Source organism: Primulina tabacum, chromosome 3 (assembly GCF_025594145.1).
Source record: "Primulina tabacum isolate GXHZ01 chromosome 3, ASM2559414v2, whole genome shotgun sequence".
NCBI lineage: Eukaryota > Viridiplantae > Streptophyta > Magnoliopsida > Lamiales > Gesneriaceae > Primulina > Primulina tabacum.
The window spans coordinates 4,024,913-4,049,055 of NC_134552.1; the positions used below are offsets into that span (position 1 = coordinate 4,024,913).

A 24,143-nucleotide genomic window follows, 5' to 3' on the forward strand; every position below is an offset into this window, starting at 1 on the left:
TATCCTGAAGAAAAAGGAGGAGACCAAAACAATATGCAAATCAAGAGCAACTTCAGTTAAAATTAGCTGAGTTAATATATATACATAAAGTCTAAAACACCCTGGATTTGTTATTTTTAAGCACCCAACAGTTACCCAAAAAAAAAATCTGAATCCATAATAAAAGCTTCAACACCAGATGTCATACAAATCCATCAACACACAGCAACAGATAGTGAAAAAAACGAAGGGGCCATTAAAGCTGGACGTAAAATGATGTGAGACGATGAAGGGTTTCGTTCACTTTACTTCCACTTCTTGAACCTGGAAAACTTGCCCTTATGCTTCCCGAACATACCATGCTTCCAGCGTTTCCCAAACTTGCCATGTTTGAACTTTCCATGGTGATGGCCAAAATATCCACCATGATGATATCCACCGTGATGGTATCCACCGTGCGCCAAATGGTGAACCCCGTATGCAGCAGCTGCTGCTGCAGCACCTCCAGCTAAGAGTCCTCCAATTCCATGGCCTGTAATAGTTGTTTATTACATTGTATGAAAAACCCGAGCACAATTCAAATAGAAGTTAACAACAGGGACAATAAACTTGAGAGGGCCATCTAGTACTTTGATTTAGTATTTTGGAAAATTTCATCATATTCGCGCCCTTGTTTTTATTGGATTGAAAACATATAAAAGGATGATAGGGTAGTGAAATTCATTGACATAAAGAAATGGGAACAGGGGACCGGTGAAGGAAAAACTTTTTCACAATTCTAAACTCGACATTAAAATATTGCCAAGGGCCCAAACCAAGACAGAAAAAAGGTAGGAAAACTAATCTAAACAGTAATAATTGTTTAAATAACAAATGATCCTGAGCTCCAAAGAATAAGGTAAGAATGATAACCAGCCGCAACAGAGATAAAATATCATCTATGATTACCTGAATGGGATGACCCAGGATAACCGGCAGGATGATATCCGCCTGGAGGAGGATATCCAGTTGGCGGATATCCTGGAGGAGGATACCCCGCATGTGGATGTCCGCCTGGAGGAGGATAGCCATATGGAGGATAGCCAGATGGAGGATACCCTTGTGGTGGATAACCATGCGGAGGATATGCAGGAGGGGGGTACGGCCCATGGTGTTGAGGGTAATGTGCAGCTCCAGCAGCATATGCTGCAAGACTAGAAAACAACCCTTTATCCTGGCCATCCGGGTTTTCCTTTCTGTCTCCCATTTTTCTCCACGCCGAATCAAAATAATGCTCTGTAATTAATGGAGAAATGAATCATGCGCAAGTAGTTGGACATCAAAGAGACCCACAAGAATATAAATCTATGTTACTCCTGACGTCTTGAGAAACATTTCTGGAATTTTTATGAGATACTGTTGATCAACAGACTTTGAATCGCAAACTTTATCTCATCCTAAAGGCTTGAGACTATATTAAGTATCACAAGGAAATACAGAAGTTAACTCTAAGACATAAGAATCAAAGTATTCAGATTTTCATAGCTTCGTCAAACAACAAGAGTCAGAAATTTCTCTCAACTGCAAAAAAATCTAACAAAAAGATCCAGACTCCGACATAGGAGGAGAAAACAAGAAGATGCGATAAGTTCCCTGGCGGCGTCTCCTGGCTGAGAAAAACTACTGTTTTTCGAATCAAAAACTTCAAATTTAAATTATATTTCTTAACAACTATAAAATCCTTCTGCATCCAACATGATTAAAGCCACAGAAAAAGAAAGAAAGGAGCAACATCATAAATATATATTTTTTCCAAATGAAGAACATATCACCTCAAAGATGAACATATCATACAAAAACACAAGCATGAGAGCAAGGACTGAGAGGGAAATCCCCCGCTACCAATTCTGAAATGTAAGTCTAAATTTTTTTTAAATAAAAAACCTTGAATTTTATGTTCTCACAACATCAACCACCAATTGCATGCAAGAAACAAGAAAATTCGATACCATCATCAACAAAAACAAAAGGGGTAAGGTAACAAACATGAAAAAAAACATTGACGCCAAATCAAGGCAACATCTAACACCATAATCTGAAAATCAAGAACCCTTTACAAATACTAGTTCGTAACCCAACAAACCATCCAAGATTTTACATTTATATGCAAGAATTGAGAGAAAAATGCACCTATTCAAATGCAATTCTTCTAGAGATTTTCTGGGAAGAATTTTCCGTTCTTCTATTAATTTTTATAAAACAGATATCACCTGGGTCGTATTTTGAAAGCAATCCATGTCCATGTTGCGTAACCGCATTTAAGATATAGCCCACACGTTTCTTCTACGCGTATACTTTAATGGGAACAAAGCATCTTTTTTTTTAAATTTCCCAAAAATGTATATTTTTTATTTATAAAATACAAAATATTTTCTCTTAAGATAATATAAAAAAATTTTGTATTTACATAAATAATAGAAAACGAATTTTAAGCAAAAGTTTTTTTAAAAAATATAAAATAAAATTAAGATTTTATTGTTATATTTTCTATTTTCAATTTGTCAAGAGAGTTGTTGAAATTTTACATTTGAGTTATTGTATGATTTAAAAATAAAATAGTAGGTCTCTTGTGAGACGGTCTCACGAATATTTATCTGTTAGACGAGTCAAACTTACCGATATTCACAATAAAAAATAATATTCTTAACATAAAAAATAATATTTTTTTATGGATGACCCAAATAAGGTATCTGTCTCACAAAATACGACCTGTGAGACCGTCTCGCACAAGTTTTTGTCAAAATAAAATTGTACTATTATAGTTGGAATATAGTTTTTCATAAAACAACAAATATTTGGTCCTATGTTTTTTGATTTTATTTTTTACTTATTTATTTGCGAGTCATATATAATTTTTAATGTTTTTCTCCTGAACAATTATCCATCTAGTTATACTAAAAATTTTATCACAATCACAATTTATTCAAATTATGAAAATAATAGATGAAACTTATTTTATATATTCTAAAAACGAGTAGCTCTTTTGTGAGATGGTGTCACATATTTTGTTTCATGATACAGATAACTCTTCTTATATTTATAACAAAAAAATACTATATTTTCACGAGTGGTCTAAATATAATATTTGTTTTATTTTTTTTTTTAAAAATAAGTAATAATCTATGCACGCCCGTGTGGATAAATCATGTACATTATTATAACTACATGATAATTTAGTGCACGCGTAAAATTGAATATTCGAAGTTGGATTCGTTCTATGTTTATAGTTTATATGTTTAATACTAATCAATATATATTTGAAATTATTATTGTTTTTTTATGACATGAGAATTCGTAGCTGTTTCTGTGACCATTGGGTAAACTCTAGACTAACGTGCAAACTACTCTAGTCAGATAAACCACACTAAAAATTTCATGTATGACAAACTCGTCAAAAGAAATATTGATAAGAAAAATAATATTTATTTACTCCACGAACTCAAACAACGACAATAATAACTCGTTGGGACATAATTTCCATTTTTTTATTTATTGGGATAAAAACATCGTGATAAAACTTTAATTACAGTAAGTTTTCTCAATTTACTTTTATTGAAATATATTTCATTTAATTATAATTATTATATGATCATTTTAAGATAAGGTGAAACTGTAAATCATTTTTAAGAACTTTTTCTTTTAATGGATGATGAATAGTTAAAACATAACTTCTTCTTTTTTTTAAAAAAAAACTTGTGTGAGACGGTCTCACGGATCATATTTTATGAGACAGATCTCTTATTTGGATCATCTATGAAAAAGTATTATTTTTTATGCTAAGAGTATTACTTTTATTGGTAATATCGGTAGAGTTGACCCGTTTCACAGATAAAAATTCGTGAGACCGTCTCACAAAAAATCTACTCTTTAAAAAAAAAAACTATTAGTTAAAACACAACTTGTGTTTAGGGGTGGGCGTCGGTCGGTTCGGTCCAGTTTTTCTCTATAACGGTTCGATTTTTCGATTTTCGATTTTGAATATATCTGGTCCAAAACCAAACCATTTTATTATGGTTCGGTCCGGTTTTTTTGTAATACGGTTCGGTTATATGGTCGGTTTTATAATATTTTGTTAAAAATAAAATTATGCATCACTTGATGCTTAACACATATAAAAGAAACAATGATAGTAGATGAGTAGAACATATACGATTACAATACACTTATGACTTAACAATCTAAGTTTCAATAACAATTTGAAATACAATTTCAAACAGTAGCTATTCAATAAAAGAATATACAGTCATTAAATTCCAATTTCCAACTCCAAAATGCACATATATTTTGCATCTCAAATCTCAATACATTTAACAATATAAGATTCAATAACAATTTGAAATTTCAATTGTCAATATTGGACTTGTCACATGACTAAGGCCCATTTATTAGCTCATTATACAAAAAGCCCTATAGTTAAATGTAATATGGCCGGTTCGGTTATTTCGATTTTTTGGGAATCAAAACCGTAAACCGAACCGAAAAACCGAATTTCTTTAATTTTGAAACCGTAACCGGCCGAAAAACCGATAAAACCGAACCATTTAAACCGAATTTTTTGGTTTGATCGGTTATTTCGGTTTTAACCAAACTATGCCCACCCCTACTTGTGTTCTCTACTCCGACTAATGTTTGGTGGAGTTGGTGAAATGTGTTTTTCATCCATCTCTTTCCCATGTAATAATAACAATTATAATAATTACAATGTTGTTTGAGAAGTTACAAGTGTCATTGTTACGAGACCAATCGAAACGTTGTGTATTGGGTTATTGTAAAATTTAAAAATTTTGAGTTGTACAACTACAAATCAGTTATGATTTTTTTGTAAAACGACAAACAATCGACATGTTCTACAAAATTGGTATTAGCTCACGTGATCTAATCTCGAAATTTCTAGTAGTTTGATTTCTCATTTTGGATGTAAGTATTGAAGTATTTAGAAATTCGTCCAATCGTGTACCTCACTCCCTTCACAACGTTCACATGCAATTCTCTATGTTTTGAAATTTCTCCTTAATTGCTTGCGATTTTAATGACCAAAATATTAAAATCGAATAGTGAATAAAAGGGAAGTTCCAAAAATAGTAATTTAATTTGGTGTAGATAAGGTGCTGGCTATCTAATCGTTGAAAATTGGGTATTAATGTAATAAACTGTTTTTGATTTATTTATTTTAACATTAAATCTCATTTATTCGAGATCATATACACTTTGATGAAAATCGAATTAATATAAAAAAAATCAATATATTACACTAAAATCAAACGTACCAATTTACATAACTAATTTTATTTAAGATTTTTCTTGTAAATGAAACCAAATTACACTATTTTGATTCTTAAAATAAGTTCCGGCTCAATCCATAAGTTGACCCGGCTAGATACAAAGCGACTTGAGTTGAGTTGATTTGATCGATAGGAGCAATCAAAAGATATTTGATTACTATTTTAAATTATTAAATTTGAGTCAAAATCGAATATATTTTAATTTTTTATAATCAAACTTGAGTCCAAATTATTTATTCGATATTTCGCGAACTGCTAGATTTAATATTTTATTAATATAATATAATAATATATCAAATAAATATATTTCGAACATTTATTTTCGAGCAATAGTTTACGAACATATTCAAATATTTCAAGCGAAACTCGAACAAAATGTTTTAAAATTTTGGAACGGTTCTAATTACTGTGGAATAAAATAAAGTACAAGGTCGCATGCAAGCGGAATAAAATTACGAATTATTCAATCGGGGAGAATCGAATATATTATTTTCTTAATTTCATATTAAAACATATTATTCGAAACAAAATAGTATCATTAACACTAAAAAATAAATAAAAGAATTCCTTCAAATTCGATACATTCAATTTAAGGACAAATAAAAAAAAAAAAAGAGAAGAGAGTTTATTTTTTTATTTTTTGGGAAATTTACAAGTTTCATTTAAAAATGTAGAATTTCTGCTTTAGTAAAAATTAAATATTGATGTCCAAAATAGAAATTACCCGCCTAGAAAAGATTTACTGCAGCTACAAAAAATGCTTCTGCTTAATCAGATAAAGTTTGAATACAACAAACTCCACATCTACCAAAGTAGGTGAAGAAAATAAAAATTCTGTAATGCTACTTGCTGAGGAACTCGAGAGCAAGGCACTGATACGAAAGAAAAGGCAAAATAAGACTAATTTTTTGGTATGTTGTGTCCAACAATCTTGGCCGGAGCAATCCGAAGAAGATTTCCAGGCTTACCAGGAACAGCCCCTTTGACCATCACGACATTGAGGTCCTTGTCAATCTTGATGATCTTCAGTTTACGTATTTTGGTCTTGGTGCCTCCCATTCTTCCAGGCATTTTCTTACCAGGGTATACGCGGCCAGGAGTCGTGCCAGCACCTATGGAACCAAGTTGTCTGTGGCTCTTTGAACCGTGAGTCATTGGCCCTCGTTTGAAGTTGTGTCTCTTGATTCCACCTGGTGAGGCAAATATTTATAAGCTTCAACACTACTACCGTATCAGAACCAATAAAGCATACAGGCCACACACCACTCAAAATCGTGGAAAAACACATCATGTTGAACAAGAAAAAAAAGTTCCATCGACTTATGAGCTTGAAAGAAGGATCCAAGGAGGTGATTGATTATCTAATGTTTCAGTAATAGATAAATAGCGGCCAACACTCGCTGTGGTCTAGGGATGTAACCGAGCCGAGCTCGTTTAAGATATAAATATGTAAACTCGAGCTTGATTCGAGTTTTTATCCATTGACTCGAGCTCAACTCGTTTGAAAATTACAGTGCTCGCTAATAGCTCGAGCTCGGTTCGTTAATAGCTCGTTTATCATGTTTAATGAGTCTGGCTTGAGCTCGACTCGTTAAACAAGCTCATTTTTGAGCTCTTTGAGAATTCTTAGCCAAAATGCCAACTAATAATTCATTTGAGTTTCATTCTTGCAACTCTACTGCTTCTGTATCGAGCGCTTATACTAGCTCACTAAAACTTCAATTTGGGACAAAAAATAAACAATGTATGTTGTAAATTTACGGCCCAATAAAATAATCCAACAAACTAATCGAGCTCAAGCCACAAAAACGAGCTCGAGTTTGCGCGCTCACGAGCCAGATACAATTAAGCTCGAGCTCAGCTCGATAAAATTCTCGAGCTCGGCTCGATAAGCTTAACGAATGATCTCAAACGAACTTTTTACCAAGCCGAACTCTGAGTAGCTAGCGAGCAGTGGTTTGTCTACATATAACACCCATGTTCAATGGGCTCGTGAGCTCGGGGAGAGAGCAGGAATGGCTACTAAGTTTGACCTGCAGACTGGGTGAGAAAAATGCCAGTTTAAGGTGACTCGAAATCAAATTGCTATTAACAGTTTCTTGACAAATAGAAGGGAGCAACAAACATTTAACATGTTCCAGCCAATAACAAAACCATTGTCTTGTCACCGGAAATATAACTAGCACAACAGCGGCATAGATGTGGAACTTAAGACAGCAAAAATACATGCATAACCTTGTTTATAAATACCACTAGGCACTAACAATCCACGCGACCTAAGTAACTGAAACGGCAAGAATGAATTTACGAAATTACATGTTCCCAATACCAAGACATGAACTGAAAAATACAGTCCTTCCTGGTTGTCAAAATTACCAAAGTCAGCACATTTGATCCTCCCACTGATTCATTCTAACTGATGCTAGACACCTTACTTTCGAATCCTTCAATACCAGCACATTATTTATCCGACAACTTCTTGTTCTTAAAACAATTAATCTATAAACCAATTTGCTGTATTAGTCATTTATGTAATTTTATATAGCATTCATATTAATCAAGTAACCTGATTATGTCATAAATATTTGATTGCAAGAAGATTAGAAGTTGCTTGGTTGCACAACAATGACTTTTCTCATATAAGTTATAAGCATTACTATTAGCATCTACAACTCTTCTTCAGGACATCAAACTCTCTTGTGGATCTATACTGCTTTCTCAGCTTACTTTCAAATTCAACAAAAAAAGAAAAATTAAATTTAGTTAATGATAAAATCTGTGTGAAACAAATTTTAAAACTTAATTCGCTACCGTATCAAACAACCATCAACGCAAAAGTGTACAACCACTGCTGCACAGAGCACAACAACAGCCGAAGTAAAGTCCATACCTTGAAACCCCTTTCCGATCGTAGTCCCGGAAACGTCCACCAAGTCACCTTCCTTGAACAACTCCTCCAAATCCAACCGCTGATTCGTCTCAAACCCGTCAACAGATTGCAGCCTAAACTCCTGCAAGTGCCGCAGCGGGATAATCCCCGACTTCTGCAAATGACCCAGTTCCGGCTTCGTCAATTTCCTATCCCTCACCCTTCGATACCCCAACTGAACCGCATCATACCCGTCGGTCGCCTCAGTCTTAACCTGAGTGACGATATTCCCCTCACGGAATCCGACAACAGTAACGGGGATAACAACGCCAGAGGGGTCGAAAATCGACATCATTCCGAGCTTAGTGCCCATGATTCCTATTCCGGCCTCCAATGAAGCGGAAACAAGTGTATGTGATTTTGCGGAGGGGAAGGCGGCATTGAGGGAGAGGTTGGACAACCGTTTTAGGGGGACGCGGAGGAGGAATGAAGTGGAAAGGGAGGTGGCGGAGGAGGAGGAGAATTTGGCGGTGATGGGAATGGTCGCAGAGAAGGATGAGACAGACATGGCGACAGAGTGCCAAGGGAAACACACAGGCCGAGTTGGTCTCTTATCCAGATTAATAAAAAAAAATATTTTTATTTTATTTCAAATTTACTCAACATTTCCCCCTTTCCTCCATGTAAAATATTTTATATATTTATTCAAAAAATATATTTTATATCTACTTATTTTTTAGATTTAAATACTTTTTTTATATTCTTCGTCTTAATTCTTTTAAAATATGTTTTCAAGAACGCACAGATCATCGATGACATTCAATTTTGTCACGAAATTTTGATCCGACCCAACTCATACAAATTTGAATGTCACGAAATCTCGATTCGACTCAACTCATGAAAATAAAATCAATGTTAAGTCTTGACCAATTTCCATAATAAGATTTCTAGTATAACTTGAAAAAGATGAACTTATGCAGTAACTATACACATCTTTTCTTTTACTCGAGAAGTGAAATTGTCTTAGTGAGCCAGGCCAACTTCTTGCAACCTTTGAATCATAATTATCAGAAGTCCACCAGGTATGTTGCGAGCAAGCCGGCCAATGAAGTTGCAGAATGCAGATGAGGGTCTTGTCAGTCGTCCCTTCTGATTGGTGAAACGGAGGTCGGTCGATCGGCGGCAACGGCGGCGGTGGCGCTTGTCTGAGTTTTGCCTTTTCTGTATTCATATATATGCCCGTGTAATTTAGGGTTCTTAAGTATCAATGTTTTGTTAAACTAAATGCAGGATGAAGGGGCTTTTTCTATTGCTCAAGCACTCAAAGCAAAAGAAGATATAGACCTTGCCAGAAAATGTATTGGATTGATTATTTTGTGTCATCTGTCATAGAAATTCTTAAGATTATTGTGAGGATACAAGGGAGAATGTCGCGGGCCATTTGCAAATAATAGGCTCCAAATTAAAAAAATTTAAAGTCGATGACTGTACACTCCCTCCTCCATATTTGCAAAAAAAATTGCTCAGGAGATTTACCCGGTGCACATCGAAAAATAACTATTGCAGCTTACTACGACAATAGCATTTTCCGATTAATTACTTGACACTTTTCACTTGGCTATTTTATCCACTAATTCACTATAACAGTATTCTGGCAAGAATACCTTATTTTTTTCCCAGAACTGCTATTCTCAAGTCTCAATCGATTTTTATTTATGACTGGTTTGATTCTTGTTACCTTTATGGGTTTATTAATTTGAATTCTCACTGATTATTGTCTGTTTAAATAAAGTACATTGCTTTAGATGAGGAATTTTTGAGGATAAAAGTGGGATAAGGAAACACACTCCACCTGTTTTGCTTTATGGTTGTATATTGCAATTCTTCTCACAATGTATTTGCATCCACCATTGTTCAGTGATAGTTCCAACCAGATTTTTGATTGTTATCTTTATCTCAATAAAGGTAAAAATATCTTAGAAAATAATGAAAAATTGTTGAAATGAATTAATAAGGATATAAAATTGCAAGACTCATCACTCACTTTCTCAACTCTCAAAAAGAAACAAAGTGGATATGCATTCAAGTTGTTGCATGTATAACTTGTTTTTTGTTTTTGTATGGAATCAAAATTGGCTACCACAAAAAGCCGTATCATTCTGATGTCTGCATCAGGAAGTGGAAGTTTGATCTTTGTCGAAGGAGGGGCGGTGGCTCGACATCTTTTACATTGATGTCTTGGAAAGATTGTGATATCTCTTCTATTGAGAATGGTATGCTGTCATTTGTACAAAAAAGGATTTAGTCATTGTATTTGTTTTGTTTACATGTTTTTGTTATAGGAGTATTAAGTTCGGTTACCTGGAATCCACATCAAGCAAAAAAGTATTGTTCGGTATATTAATTGAGTCTTCCACCGTCAGTTCCTTCAGCTTCGCAATCACCTGAAATTAAAATTTTGGTAGTTAATTAAGCAAGAAAGTTAACATGTATGGAGTTGGTTACCTCTAGAAAGTACACCGTTTTCTCTTCTTTTGATTAAGAAGGTTTTATTAGAATTTAGATAACCGAGAGAAGAGAACGAAAGTTCAACGGCGACTGATATATGGACTATACAGCAGCATGAAAACTGCAATGGAGTGATTTCACTAGTATTGAAACAAGATACATATTTTGGTTCTCCTTTGTCTAAAAGAAAAAAAAATGTAATGCTTGTGTAGTGCTTCTCGTGAGGGTTTAGAAATCATGATGTTTTTGACACTAAGAGGATTGTAAAGCTAAATCACAAAAACTTCATATGATCATGCTATTGGGAACTCAAGGAGAGTCATTACCTCTGTAGACAATCCTTGTGTTGCATACTTGTCATCCCAAAACATAGTTCCGATTCGATAGATTTGTGGCATGCTCAACGCCTGGTGAAAAAAATGAAATAAAACGAGCATTCAAGTATATCCTCTTTAATTTGAAAAGTTGGTGGAGTTCAGCACATATTCACGCTACAAAGTTTTCTATGAATGTATGTATTACAGCTATCTGATCATTTGTTGTTCTCAGCACTAAGGTAACAAATTATTAAAAAACTAGATTATGAAGTCAGTTTTACCGGGCAAAGTTCATTTGTGATCTCATCCACTGACTTTTGAGTCTTCTGATGCAAGACCTGTGGAATTTGAACATTTTTTTATGGTTAATAATTCTTTATGATCGGGTTATAGACCAAGCCAAGTTTATGCCACCTTACCAGAAAAGCTACAGCTTGCCTTATGTGCTGGAGTTCATCCCATGAGGATCCAGCAAACTGTGTCACAGTAAAAAAACAACATTTACTAATTCAGTTTCTTGAACAAGTTTTCTTTGTAATTTTAAATGGTTGTTCACCTCATGACTTGCTTTCAAGCACCAACGCTCTAGTTCTTGTAAACCCGCTTTTACATATTCCCCATTACTGAACGAGCAGCATTCACGGCGAAGCAGAAAGCTGCGAAATGGGGTGTGATGATAGTTGTGACATTGATTTGTTTACATAAAAAAATTTAGGATGGATCTCTTCTTTGAGTCAGAATATTTGGAAGAAGTGCTCACCTGTTGAAAAGCTGAACATTTATGAATGAGAATACCTGGCTGAAAGCTTTCCTTTTGAATGTCGAAGAAACCTGAAGAAGATTTGTTAACATCAGAAACTCTCTTTGATTAATGTCCATTGAGTAATGGAAAGAATACAGAATCTAACATAATACTCACGTAGTTCTCAGACAACACTCCATTGGTTTGATCCAAGCTATGTACAATATTTTGCCAATGTATGCTTGACCCTTGTTGTTTTGTTATGATTTGTGAGTGGATACCCTTAGATGACCCTCTTACTGATCTGATCCTTGCAGCTCTCGGTGCCTGTTTACGAGATACAATGGTAAAGATAATGGTTGGTGAAAGCTTTCAGATGATATCTCTTTCTGCAAGGATATTGTATCATTGTACATACTTGTATGGATAGGTTAAGAAATAGACTGATCTCTTTTTTTAAACCATCACGAATAATCCCATATATTTTCTCTACACAGGCTGTTAGATGTTGCTTGAACAATAAAGCTGGATATCTTGCCTCAATCCGTGATCTCACATTTGGATTTCTCTCCATTCCACTGTATCCACTTGAAATCCCTGTCATCATAGGCGATGCCCAAGGACCCTGACAAAGTAACCAGACTCTTAAATTATGCTTACAATTTTTTCGTGGTGACTGATTTCAATTGGTCATAGTCTACCTGTGCTATTCTACCAAAAAACGAAATGGGTGAGCTTCGGTTACGCTTGAAAGCCACTGCAGTTGTGTTATTTCCCTTGATTGTTCTTTGCATGAGAAACAGAAGAGTTGAAGTTGTTGACAGCCAGTATGCAAGATCTTTTGTGTTGTCCTCATTCTGAAAAAGTACTGTTTGTTAATTTGTCCAATGTAACCAGGGTGTTAGCATTAAAGACCTGGGTAGCCGATAATTCCATTTATAGAGGTGGCATTTGCGCTCTCTCTCTCTCTCTCAACTAAAATAATTGGTTTAATTACCTCAATCGAAGATTGGATTGCATGAATAATCCTATCAAATATATTTGTCTTGTCTGCTTCGAACAATCTCCACTGAATGAGTGCTTTGTAAACGATACAAGCAGCAACTGGCCTGCCATTGTCAAAGCATTTATCCTCAAGAAGACATTTGATTATTGCATCATAGCTTTCCTGATACATAAGAGTGTAAAGGTTCAAAATAAAGCAGCATACATCATATATGATACTTTGGATGAATTTCACATGATATACCTGCTGTCTATCTGTTAAGGATCTTTGTTTCGTGAGGACTGATAGAGTGAGTTGTGCATCCTGCGCAGAATTTCCCTTGTCAATTGAATTGTTTAGAACTATTGTCACTTATTTCTTTACTTGTTATTTGTTCTGAAAATTTTATAGTCATATCAGCTTACTTTAGTTTTGTGCAGCCTATTTAAAAAAGAAAAGAAAAAAAGAACTTGCTTCAGTTTTCTGCAGTTCTTCTTTGGCCATCTGTTTCTGCTCCATCATTTGAAGAGTGTGGTTGCTATGATACCCATTATTCAATTTCTGTATTTTAAAGGGTATAAGTTTCATAGAATCATAGCCGTTAGTATTTGTAAAAACCTGATGTACCTTTTCTGATTGGATAACTTGAAGACCAGGACTTGCTATTTTCTCCGCAACTACTTTTTGACCAAGGAGAAATGTATTCTCTGCCTCAAGATCTCTGATCTTGCTCTTCAATCTGAAATTTTGAAATTCTCAGATTTCTGGAGTGAACTACCTTGCAGATCAATATGCCAAGTTTCTTTAGAGGTTATTACTTCAGATCATTTAATTAAACTTTCATTACCAACCAAAACTATTTTGGATTGATATTATATTCTTCTGCAATGGTTTTACTTGATTCAACCTGCCAATAGGTACTCTTCTTTTCTTATATTTTCTAAGAGTGATTTGTCACATTAACGAGGCTCTGATTCATATAGCATGCAGTAGCTTCTATTGTTAAAAGCTCCCTCTAGTGCACAGACCTTTGAATATAAAAATGATAAATTCACAAATATGCATTTGGTTTTAGGAAGAAACTGGTGTGCGTAAATTTAAATTTTGGGATCAAGTATACGAACTTAAAGTCGTATACTATCAAATTTGGCAGGAAATTTGCATAACCTTCAACTAATGCTTGTGTAGAGTTTTATCAAGGGTCTAAGAACATAAGTATTTCAAATCATAATGCTGTAATGTCATTCTTGTGTATTCTTACTCTTCCAGTTCCTCTTTGGAATCTTCTTCAGCTGATGCAGCCAAAGCCTGCTGCCTTAGAACCCGATTCTCAGATTCAAGATTTGAAAGATTCACTTCGAATCTGAAATAACATAAAGTGGATAGAGTGAAAATAAGTGGACAATTTTAGGCATGCTAATGTATGAACATTTCAAATCAGATACCTTTGTATTGTCTCTTGAAGTTGCGAGGCTCTCATCTGCGCTTCTGCCGCTTCTTTAAGTCTAGCATGACTATCTTTTTCAACATTTGAGTAACTCCGCTGGAATTCGTCTACAAGTTTCTTTAAATCTTTGATCTCTTCCTGCTCATACAAACTTGAATTAGCTACTGTAAAATGATTATGGATATGCTAATGACCGACTTCACATTTTGTGGTGCATTTAGAATTATTAAAGGTGCACAGTATTGTGTGCTGATGCATATTGAAGATGAGGTGCAAGACAAGAAACATAATTTTATGATGTCAAATAGCTTCCAACATACACCTTATAAACCAGTTGACAACAGCATATAAACATTCTTTAGTGTACAAGCAAATTTTATGATTATTATGTTACATTTCAACTTGAATTCATAATCCCTAAATGTGAGTCAAGTTTAAAGGGTGTTCAAACTTTTATGGTGTTCCAATGTCCATGCTTTGCTAAAGGGTTGTGCCTTGACCTGTTGCTAGGTGCCTCGCTGTACCTTGAGCCTCTGTGCCGTGTGAGCTAGTCTTTTGGCTGATTTGGTTGTCTTGATTTGCTAATTGCATACTCTGGGTTTTGTTTTATTTTTTGTTCTCATTCTTGTGTTTGATATCTTTGTCACTTGCTTTGAGTTTGTTAATTTTTTGCCATTTCCAATGTTTTATGTAATAAAGTTGTTCTTTGAAAGCATTAGTGTTTCACAAATTTTTGCTTATAGCATGGAGTGCTTCACTGGGTATAATCATCATTTTCTTTTTAACCATGCCCCAAAAACATGCGACACTGCTGATCTTTCACCTTATGTGTTCGACGATTCAGCGTGCAAACTGAACTTTTGGCTTCCAGGAAAGTTTTAAAGACTTTAATTTCTAGTTACCTCAAGCTCTTGGTTTTGGTTTGCCAATTGCTCCACCTTTGTGTTGTCCACAATTGGTACCTCTTTGATAACTGGTGGCGCTTGTTCGATGGCTATCTTTGCAGCTTCTTTTTCATGGATTATGGCTGCCTGTGCTACGTCGAGTTGTATTTGCATATCTAGTAATGCATTCTTCAGCCTTGCTATTTCTTGTCCCTTTGCTTCTTCCATATCCACCTGCAAGATAATGATACTTATGAATTGACAACTTTAAGCTCTACGATTTATATGCTTTTATACTTGTATATTGTACATTTAACTTTTATTAGTGGATCATATATCATCAAAAGTTAACCATCTTCAGATAATATTTCAGTAAAAACTTCGAAAGTCCACAAAGTTGATTATCGCAGCAGTTGTTATCCTATAAAGGTTCTCTGATGACAGAATAGTCTTTTGCAAATTGAATGATCAGTAATTGCTTGATTTGGGGTTTAAATTAAAAATGAATTTGGAATTTTTGTAAAAGTGAGGGCCAACTACCATCTAAGTCCTAGAAGCTATGTATGTTAAAACAACAGAATGAGGATGACATGTTGAATTTAAGTGTTGTATTCAATGAAAAAGCAACATTAGTATACTCTTAAGTGCTTCTCGAAGTCTAATCTCCATGTTAGCTCTTCAACACGCTTTTCCAGCCTGTCTTTCGCTTCCTTGAGTGCTCCTGTATCCCTTGCTTCCTGTGTTGTGACAATGGAATTATTAACAATTTATTACTTTCTGTCTACTTCTTAACATCAGGAGTATAAAAGTAAATAGAGCAGATGAAGTATGATTTTGTTTAAAAGATGTACTAACCATCCTCAATTTTCGGAGGACCCTCCTAGCTAGCCTGGCTCGCCAGAGGCATTGAAGTGCGAGTGTAGATATTTTGATATGATTATATCCAGAAAGGGCATGGAATTTTCTCCATTGTGTCTAGGAAAAAACAAAGATAAATTAACGATTAGTTTTAGTGCCAATTCAGCTTCTATATTTGAGTGAGCAAGCCTTCATAATGTTGCTTAATGACTTGGAAAATAACTCTCAATAATGAAGTTAATCTAGTCGGTCTGTGTAATAACTTAGCGGATATTGATTTCCTATCTTACGTCCTCCTGCCTTTATATATATACAATATATATACATATATATTCTGAAAGAGAGGATGTATCCTATATCCATGTACATAGTGAAGTTAGTTAATCGTAAGAACCAGGTTTTGGCACAATTTTTTCGAATTGCTCATATTCAATATCAGGATATATCTTAGTTCATTGTCATGCTAAATTTGATCTCATATCAGGTTTCATGAACAGTTTTCATGGTGTGTACCAAATCAAATCTTTCCTTTCATTTTGCAGCAAAACTGGATTTTGAAGTGCCAGTTTACTACCTGAATAATAGTCGCTGCTTTATTTCGTTTTCTCTGTCGGTACTCATTTTTTGCTGCCATTGCTTGTAAGCCAGTTTGAATTACTATTGCTGCTTCCTGTGATTTGGTGTAGCATCTTCTTGCTGTATGGCCACGTGTGTGTTTCTGTATCCGAATTGATGCGGTTTCTCTCCTCATGTGTTCGTAAAGTTTACGTGCAAGCCAACCTATGTGACAAGCATAGTTAAAAGTTGTTTCAAATGCTGCTTCAATAATTGTTGATAAAAATGCTCTCTCATACTTTTCAGTGACTTGCAATATGCTTGTTTGTTCAACTGACTGAAAGATAATATTCCTAGAATTCCTTACAATGTCGTTGGGATACTTACCACATAATTTTAACTATTTATGCTAAAAAGACTGAGTTACCTCTCCAAAGTTTCTGAATATGTGTGGTAGCCTTTCTTAGGATTATAAACTCTTTCCTGGTAAGGTGTGTTCGGATTTGCCTCTGGATGCATTTTACGGCACGAGCCAGAACTTCAGCTCTACGTGCATCTAATTCAGCCATCTGCCCTGCTCTAAGAAAGACCTTGGTTTTCCCAATCTGAAATACTGGGTGTTAGCTATTCTAAATATTCAGAAACTCCAAAAGCAAAAAACAAGCTCTTATATTTGGTTTCTATACCTGATAGCCTTTTAACCCCATTTTCTCACAGACAGTAATGCTTGCTGTTTTCTCATCAGATCTGTACAAAATTCACAAAAGATAGCATCAGATCAAGATTTTGATAGTATGTTCCTCCTAGTGGCCAAGAAATGCCGACTTTGTCAATGCTTTTATTGTCTTGAATGGAGAACAAAATGGATCTGTAAGTATTATAATATTACATACCCATCGACAACATCTGGAGCTAGCATTCCAAAACGGTCTACGAACTCATCAAATGTTCTTTTTGTTGGATATCCAGCACAACTTATTCTTATAGCCTCCAGCACACCCTACCACACATACAACAGATGCTTTATAAATGGAAGATATAAATTATAAAGCCAGAGCAGGTGTGTTGTGGAAACGAAAAAACTATTATGGTTGTCCAACTTACTCCACATCTTAACTGGTTTAAGACGTTGAAATTTTCAAATATTCCAGGTTTCAAAACTGTATTGGGCTTTACACATCTGATGTAATGTGGCTCTGTTGTGCTCAAAGTTTCCATTAAAGCTTGTAATTGTTGCTGCAAATTTATATTTGCATGGTCACAAATCAGGTCATTAGAATTGCGCAGTAATGTTTATCACTTCAAATCACTGATTATACTTGCCTTGAAACGAGCACCAATGGAGGAAAACTTGGATTGTTTAGATGTTTCCTCTGGTAATGGAGGAAAGAGATTTGCAACGAATGAACACTTGGATTCAAGCAAAAGAGCTTGATGTTCTGCAACAACATAGTCCTTATTTTTGTCTAGGAACTGATCAGCTTGATAGATAACCTGTTTTACCAGAATAGCATAATAAAAATAATTGGGCACCAATTTTTTATATTTTTTTGATAATTGTACGCACGTCACCGGCATAGTGATTTATGGTGAAATCAGTTCGGGCAAGTTTAGGCTTGCTAAAACGTTTGTGTCCTTTGTAAGTCTGGTACATCTTTTGCGCAAAGGTCTCATGAGTCGACTTTGGAAACATGCTGCAAAAGAGATAAGTAAGCTATATATGCACTTTGTTGGTGTTCAATGTTCTGAACTGTTGTGACCATGTTTGTATTGATGCATTTTTTTTTCAAATATTGATGAGGATGAGAACCTATTTAAATCTTAATTATTTGTGAGAGTTTCCTCGTTATATCAACTCAAGAGGGCTACGACCTTTTAACAATAGGTTGAAGGAGAGAGCGGGCACGATCTGTATGGTTCGCAAGGAAATTGAAAAGGGATGACATCGAGTTAAAGAATGAATTTTTGGCAGAATACTTATTCAAAAAATAATGAAGGTGGTTTCATGATATTGCAAGCAGGAGTAACTTACCAGGCTTCATCAAGAAGAGCAATTATTCCTCCAGGTTTCTGAAAGTGAATTTCTATGTTATGCTCAGGTAAATCTTCATTGTCGCCAAGGAATCACGTGAGTTAACATAAACTGCCTCTAATGAGAATATGTGCATACCTTTTCAATAAGATCCAAGACATCTTGATTGTCTACAAATTCAACATAACTCCAGTTGATTTCATCCTTCGTATACTCTTCCTGCTCCATCTTGAATACATGCTGTACGTATATATTTTGAATTGAATCAACATACCAGTCATTTATATGGGACTGCAAGTTTAGGTGGTTCTGAAGTCATGCTGATTCTTATCATAACCTGATTGAAATGCTGTTGCAACTTTTCATTTGTTAGGTTTATACATAACTGCTCAAAACTGCAATGTATAGAATAAGGAAATATTAGTCTTGAGTTGTAATTTTTGCGCCAAATTAACTAGCACATCATACCTGTTAACTTTGAAGCTTTCAAATCCGTATATATCTAGGACTCCGATTATGCTTTTAGCATTAGGATCTTGACCGATTGAACTATTTATCTTGTCCACAATCCTGTCATAATTTTAGATAAGCAACACCATGATGGTTATTCTTTTCACTCATCAGTGTTATCCTACTATATTGAATAATCAGACTTGAAATATGGAATAAGAATGCATAAATCAATTTTTTCTAGGTCAACAGCCCAACGGGTATATTTGTTTATTTTCCAAGACGTAGACCTTGAGTTCGAGTCATTCCAGATGAGTGAGTGTTCCTTCATTCTAAAAGAAGTTCGGCCACAAAAGTTTGTCTTAGCCATATTCATAGATAAATGGCACCCCATTAACGAAAATTTAACTGTGGAAAATCATATCAAGTTCAAGTCAACGAAAGTGCCTTTTAATGTATAATTTCTTTTGAATGTCAAGGTTCTGAATTCCTCTTGTTTTTTTGAATGGTGGTCTATTATACCATGACATAATGGAATGATTCAAAGATGTTGGGGCTGTCTCTTTATGCTTCGAGCTTGGGCAAATATTTAGAATATATTATCTAATAAGTGTAATTTATGAATTAAAATCCAAGTGGTTTTCATATTACCAATCAAATAATCTTGAATATATTGTCTTTGCAAAAGCATCCCGGCTTGTAACAGCTGCTTCTGGATCCAATGGTTTTGTAATGCTTCCGTCTGGAGTTACAATCACACGCTTGCAGAGCGAGTCCTCCATTGCTTTTTCATTACACCTGTTCAAACACATAGTGAACAAAAATATTCGAGAGAAATACTAGCTAAGAAGAGGAGTCGTATTGGTGGGAGTTCTGACATGAGTAGCTCAGCAGCTGTCTTAAGGTGATACCGTGCCTTGTCATCTTTAATCTTGGAAGAATCTGTTTCGTTCCCCTTTACAAATTCAACATTCCCCATATGCAGTATAGAAGCTACTATACGGAATATGGCTTCCTAGATAAAGGAAACACAACAAAAACAAAAAACAACAATTGGAATAATTGAAAAGCTGAATTGGTTATGATAGTACTTTTTTTTCAACTAGACTTTTCTATAATATCTATATTCAGGTGGCACACCTGCTCGTCCTGGTTGATTCCAACTACATCCATGGCATTTCTGGTTTCCAAGTATTCTCTGGCATCATCAACGTTTGCCACTTCATAGCAATTACTTTGATTTAGATAGCGAAATGTTCTTGGGTCTCCAAGTTTAAATTTCTTCAAGTCCTGCAGTGATATGGTAGAACTTAGCTGGCTTCTTATGAATGTGTCCTAAGTTGATTCTTAGTAGATTAAAGGTCACCTCTGGTGGTGCTGCGCAAAGCATGTAAAAGCAATGGTAATTCCTTTCTGGATCAGAGACTTGGCAAACACGTGATCTTTCAAGAAGATACGTTCGAACTGCTGCTCCTGAGATTTTTCCATGCTTATCGAATTGGATCTCTACAAATTTACCAAAACGACTGGTACAAAGACCCAGTCAAGTAATTATTGGTAAGTCCAATTCATGAACTTTTGTTAACAGCCCAGAAACATTGTTACCACTTGAACTTGAAAAATTAATAAGCTATTTCTATACCTGGAATTGTTATTCTTTACAGTCTTTGAATTGCCAAACGCTTCCAGCACCGGGTTGGACTGAAGATGTAGAATGTTGAGTTTCAATGACAAGAAATACCCATACCACTAAGAAATAGAGTTGTTTGTCCTCACCTCCAAAACCTGTTGTTCAACTGTTCTTCCTTCGGTACCAGATCTTCCGCCCATAAATGCAAGATATCTCATTAACATTTTTGTTGTCTCGGTTTTACCAGCTCCACTCTCTCCACTCACCAAGATAGATTGACTTCCGTGTTCATTGAAAATTGCCCTGAGGAATGAAGCTTAACTTGTCACTGAAGTGTCAATGTGTCATCGATAATTTTAATTTATTTGTGATTATTCTGTGCCAAAGATGAACCTGTAACAGGTATCTGCAACTGCAAAAAGATGCGGACTTAGCTCTCCAAAGGCAGCCCCTTTGTATTGCTCCATCATGTGGACATCATACAAATGTGGCAACCTCCGGAAAGGATTGACTGCTATTAAAATATTCCCAGTGTAAGTCTGAACACATTTCAGTAGTCATTAGAGTTATCTTTAATAAGAAATATCAATAGATTTGTTCTTCATTTTGCACTTACATATATTTCATCGAGGGCGAAACGGGACGCAAGGTTATATAAGACTTCTGGCTCGTGGAGGTAAGCTAACTTGGTCATATCATCAACCCCAGCAGGGGGAGCTTCCATGTCTTTTGGGTATATACTGGAAATAGCTGCCACTATCTGAAAATGGAAGTGTCTCAACTATTCAATGAGGTACTTTCTAATGTTGAAAGACGGACATGTCAAATGTTGCTAAACGAGTTAGCATTGGATTCTGTTACAGAATATCCTTTATCCATCTTTTATTGTTTTTGTTGATCTGTTTTGTGTTTTCTCAAACTGCACTCATGCGTGTTTGAGTTCAGTTCTAGTATGAAACTTTCTCGAATACTATTCATTCATTCACAGCGTTTTCTATATGTTCATCTCACAGCGTTTCTATATGTTCTTCCACATAGCCTGGTTAATATATCATCAGAGATCATTAAGATTTGCAATCTGATTAAAATTTCAGATTTAATGTGATGATATGGAATCTTTATCTGGAGACTGTAGGTTTGTGTTTAAATTGTGACAGTACTATGACTTCAAAAAATTATCCCACTCCAAACCATAGGAGAACTGCTAAGGCTGTTATAGTATACCAAAAGATTAATCGTCAGTTAGAAGGTTGCAGCTTATGAACTTGTCGCATTGTTACGTATGGTTCTACCCGAGGCAAGAACTTATTTGCATCATCAACTAGAATAGACTAGATAAAAATTGTAATTGAATTGGGTTGCAAAATAAGAACTTACAGTCTTCCCATTGGTAGTAACTATGACTACATCTGTTCCCTCGATCTCTAAAACTTCTCCATCGATCCAGGCAGCTTCATTGTCCTCAGTCCAGACATGGGTTCCAATGATGATGTTTACGGGAGTTCCCTGGATCGTTGCAGAAGCAGAAGCCATCATTTTTCACTATTGACGAAAAAATCGAAAATTGTATGTAAACCAACTACATGATCAACCAAAACTCACCATTTTAATCAAGCTATATGATCATTGAGTGCAGAATAAGAAGATATTGATTGCTGTTTGTCGTTGTCTAGGCAGGAAGAGGAATTTTAAGAAATGTGATGGCTATGAAAATTGTAGAAATAAAAGGAATGTGTTTGTAGGGATGCCAAAAGCAGAGGCGATTAAGGCGATGAAATCACAAAAGCAAAAGACCAGCAGACAGCCACTCCTCCCCCACCTTTTGTCAACTTCTCTTTTGTGAGTCGAGATAGGATGCCGACCTGGCAACATAATAACCCCCACCATCCCAAAACAGAAAAATAAATAAATAAACAAATAACACTTTCAAATATATGTACATAATTTCAAATCTTTTGCTATGTCTAACTTACCTTTTTCTGATATATCGATTAGATCTTCGTCATATGTCAAATAATAGGAAGTTTGGTAAAGATTCATTTAGTATGTTGCGTCGTGAATAATGTAATTTCCACTATAGCAGAGGAATTTCGATGGATGTTCTGTTTTTTGCCAAATGGTTGAGACCATGGGCAGAGGGAGAACGTGTTTGAGGGGTTCACTTGACCCACTTAACTTGCAGAATGTCATTTTCCCTTCTATGTTCCAAGTGTATTTAACAACATCCTAGCTTTTGATCCCTCTAAAACTACAATTTGAAATTCTGCACTCCCTTGTCATCAGGTTTTATATCCTCGCTACTTCACATTATGTCAGGTATTCAAGATATCGGAATGATGCATGACATGTCATGATATGAAACTCTTTGGGACGTAAACACGAGATCCCTTGTCATGACAGCAATTGCACACATGCATATGGCGCATGCGTAAGACATCATCGATAACTTTTAAGCGGATCAACATTGGAAAAGGCTTGTGTGCCCTCCTGCATTCAGTCCAGCAAATCATTGCCAGTTGATATATAAATTGGTTGCATCATTGCAGGCAGCTAATGTGTGGTGGACCTTTTGGCTTGCAAATTAAAAGTTCATATGTGGCTGATCATGATGTTCATCACAAGGCAACAGTAGGTAAGCAGTCCAGCCTCATAGTGTAATACAACATAATTATGATTTAAAAGTGTTTCTTTTTTATATGTTTGGCCTGATTACTTTTGCTTTATCTAATGGGATTGTGAGTTTAAAGACACATTGCCTGAAAATTACCACTAAAAGCAATTGCAAGTATCCTATGACTTCAATCTTCATTTTCTCTCTCGGATGATAAATAGCGTTATTTTATCGATAAAAAAAACTATATAAAAAATAATCTGGACATACTCAATTGTGTTTTTAGGTTTCTTAAAAATTCCTCTAGTCTGACTTCCACTGTATCCTATAGTTTCTAGAACGTATACACGGGCGGATCCAGGATTCAAGGGGAGGAATCCAATACCGAATTGACGTCGAGGGTATCAGATTAAGAGCTCATAACGTGAAATCTATGTGAAAAATCCAATCATATTTTCATCAATCATCCTAATTCATCAGCCAGGCTATCCATCTCTAAGAACATGGGATCAACTTTGCCACACTATTTTAGAATGTTGGAAAGGCTTTTTTCCTCTGACTCAAACACCTGGAAAGCTATATATATGCATATTCCAAAATTCCCAACCCCAAATCCCCATAAATCATCCACTAACCTTTATTATTGTGGGCCTCGTAAAATATTGTATTATTTATAAATTTTAATTTATTTTAATTTTTTTCTTTTTAATTAAAATTGAAATGTACTACTACTTTTTCTAGTCAGTTGGTTGGGTGCAAATTTTGTGGGCTTTTCATTGGAAATATTTTTTAATGGCCATAATCACATGGAAAATATTTGTGCGAGGCATTTTTAAAGTCTGTACTTTATTGCTTTCCGACCAAGCCCATTATTATTATTATTTTTGAACAGCAACTCTTATCTTTCGGTGCCCAACCATTAGTTTGTGTGACATCTTGTCCGAAAAAGTGTAGT

The 24,143-nt window shown here is 35.2% G+C and overlaps 3 protein-coding genes and 2 long non-coding RNA genes across 15 annotated transcripts; 2 read left to right on the forward strand and 3 right to left on the reverse strand.

Annotated features, from left to right (window-relative positions):
* Positions 1 to 34: 34 nt before the first annotated feature.
* On the reverse strand, positions 35 to 2,301 carry LOC142539419 (uncharacterized). Its single transcript, XM_075644860.1, has 3 exons — positions 2,149 to 2,301; positions 928 to 1,254; positions 35 to 511 (listed from the first exon to the last, which is right to left on the reverse strand). Exons 2-3 carry the CDS (start codon positions 1,223 to 1,225, stop codon positions 285 to 287), a joined length of 525 nt encoding a protein of 174 aa, XP_075500975.1. The 5' UTR covers positions 1,226 to 1,254; positions 2,149 to 2,301; the 3' UTR covers positions 35 to 284.
* A 3,737-nt stretch (positions 2,302 to 6,038) lies between these two features.
* LOC142539420 (large ribosomal subunit protein uL3c) lies at positions 6,039 to 8,783 on the reverse strand. The gene is made up of 2 exons (XM_075644862.1): positions 8,191 to 8,783; positions 6,039 to 6,490 (listed from the first exon to the last, which is right to left on the reverse strand). The coding sequence occupies exons 1-2, from the start codon at positions 8,735 to 8,737 to the stop codon at positions 6,201 to 6,203; spliced, it is 837 nt and encodes a 278-aa protein (XP_075500977.1). The 5' UTR covers positions 8,738 to 8,783; the 3' UTR covers positions 6,039 to 6,200.
* A 266-nt stretch (positions 8,784 to 9,049) lies between these two features.
* Positions 9,050 to 18,642, forward strand: LOC142539422 (uncharacterized). Of its 7 annotated transcripts, XR_012818903.1 has the most exons (7): positions 9,050 to 9,526; positions 10,319 to 10,442; positions 12,054 to 12,146; positions 12,234 to 12,680; positions 14,390 to 15,231; positions 16,453 to 16,523; positions 18,351 to 18,642. It is a non-coding gene; the product is annotated as an uncharacterized LOC142539422 (long non-coding RNA). The 7 variants fall into 7 exon arrangements; XR_012818906.1 differs by lacking the exons at positions 14,390 to 15,231; positions 16,453 to 16,523; positions 18,351 to 18,642 and having other exon boundaries at positions 9,053 to 9,336; positions 9,460 to 9,526; positions 12,234 to 12,464; XR_012818902.1 differs by lacking the exons at positions 14,390 to 15,231; positions 16,453 to 16,523; positions 18,351 to 18,642 and having other exon boundaries at positions 9,055 to 9,372; positions 9,460 to 9,526; positions 12,234 to 12,464.
* Positions 10,157 to 22,113, reverse strand: LOC142539421 (myosin-12). Its single transcript, XM_075644863.1, has 39 exons — positions 21,955 to 22,113; positions 21,194 to 21,337; positions 20,971 to 21,116; positions 20,724 to 20,880; positions 20,590 to 20,648; positions 20,314 to 20,473; positions 20,088 to 20,237; positions 19,826 to 19,962; positions 19,599 to 19,745; positions 18,966 to 19,067; positions 18,835 to 18,892; positions 18,636 to 18,737; positions 18,498 to 18,535; positions 18,033 to 18,159; positions 17,789 to 17,959; positions 17,570 to 17,701; positions 17,359 to 17,465; positions 17,152 to 17,212; positions 16,893 to 17,070; positions 16,485 to 16,690; positions 15,908 to 16,027; positions 15,691 to 15,789; positions 15,071 to 15,286; positions 14,167 to 14,306; positions 13,983 to 14,084; positions 13,349 to 13,460; positions 13,196 to 13,282; positions 12,986 to 13,045; positions 12,734 to 12,904; positions 12,438 to 12,593; positions 12,155 to 12,361; positions 11,914 to 12,063; positions 11,755 to 11,825; positions 11,551 to 11,650; positions 11,414 to 11,470; positions 11,276 to 11,332; positions 11,004 to 11,084; positions 10,531 to 10,613; positions 10,157 to 10,447 (listed from the first exon to the last, which is right to left on the reverse strand). The coding sequence occupies exons 1-39, from the start codon at positions 22,111 to 22,113 to the stop codon at positions 10,324 to 10,326; spliced, it is 4,734 nt and encodes a 1,577-aa protein (XP_075500978.1). The 3' UTR covers positions 10,157 to 10,323.
* On the forward strand, positions 21,233 to 23,943 carry LOC142539423 (uncharacterized). 5 transcript variants are annotated; one of them, XR_012818913.1, is made up of 4 exons: positions 21,233 to 21,370; positions 22,025 to 22,143; positions 22,251 to 22,416; positions 22,894 to 23,457. It is a non-coding gene; the product is annotated as an uncharacterized LOC142539423 (long non-coding RNA). The 5 variants fall into 5 exon arrangements; XR_012818910.1 differs by having other exon boundaries at positions 22,025 to 22,416; positions 22,894 to 23,458; XR_012818911.1 differs by lacking the exons at positions 22,025 to 22,143; positions 22,251 to 22,416 and adding an exon at positions 23,527 to 23,943 and having other exon boundaries at positions 21,234 to 21,370; positions 22,894 to 23,209.
* The last annotated feature ends 200 nt before the right edge of the window (positions 23,944 to 24,143 follow it).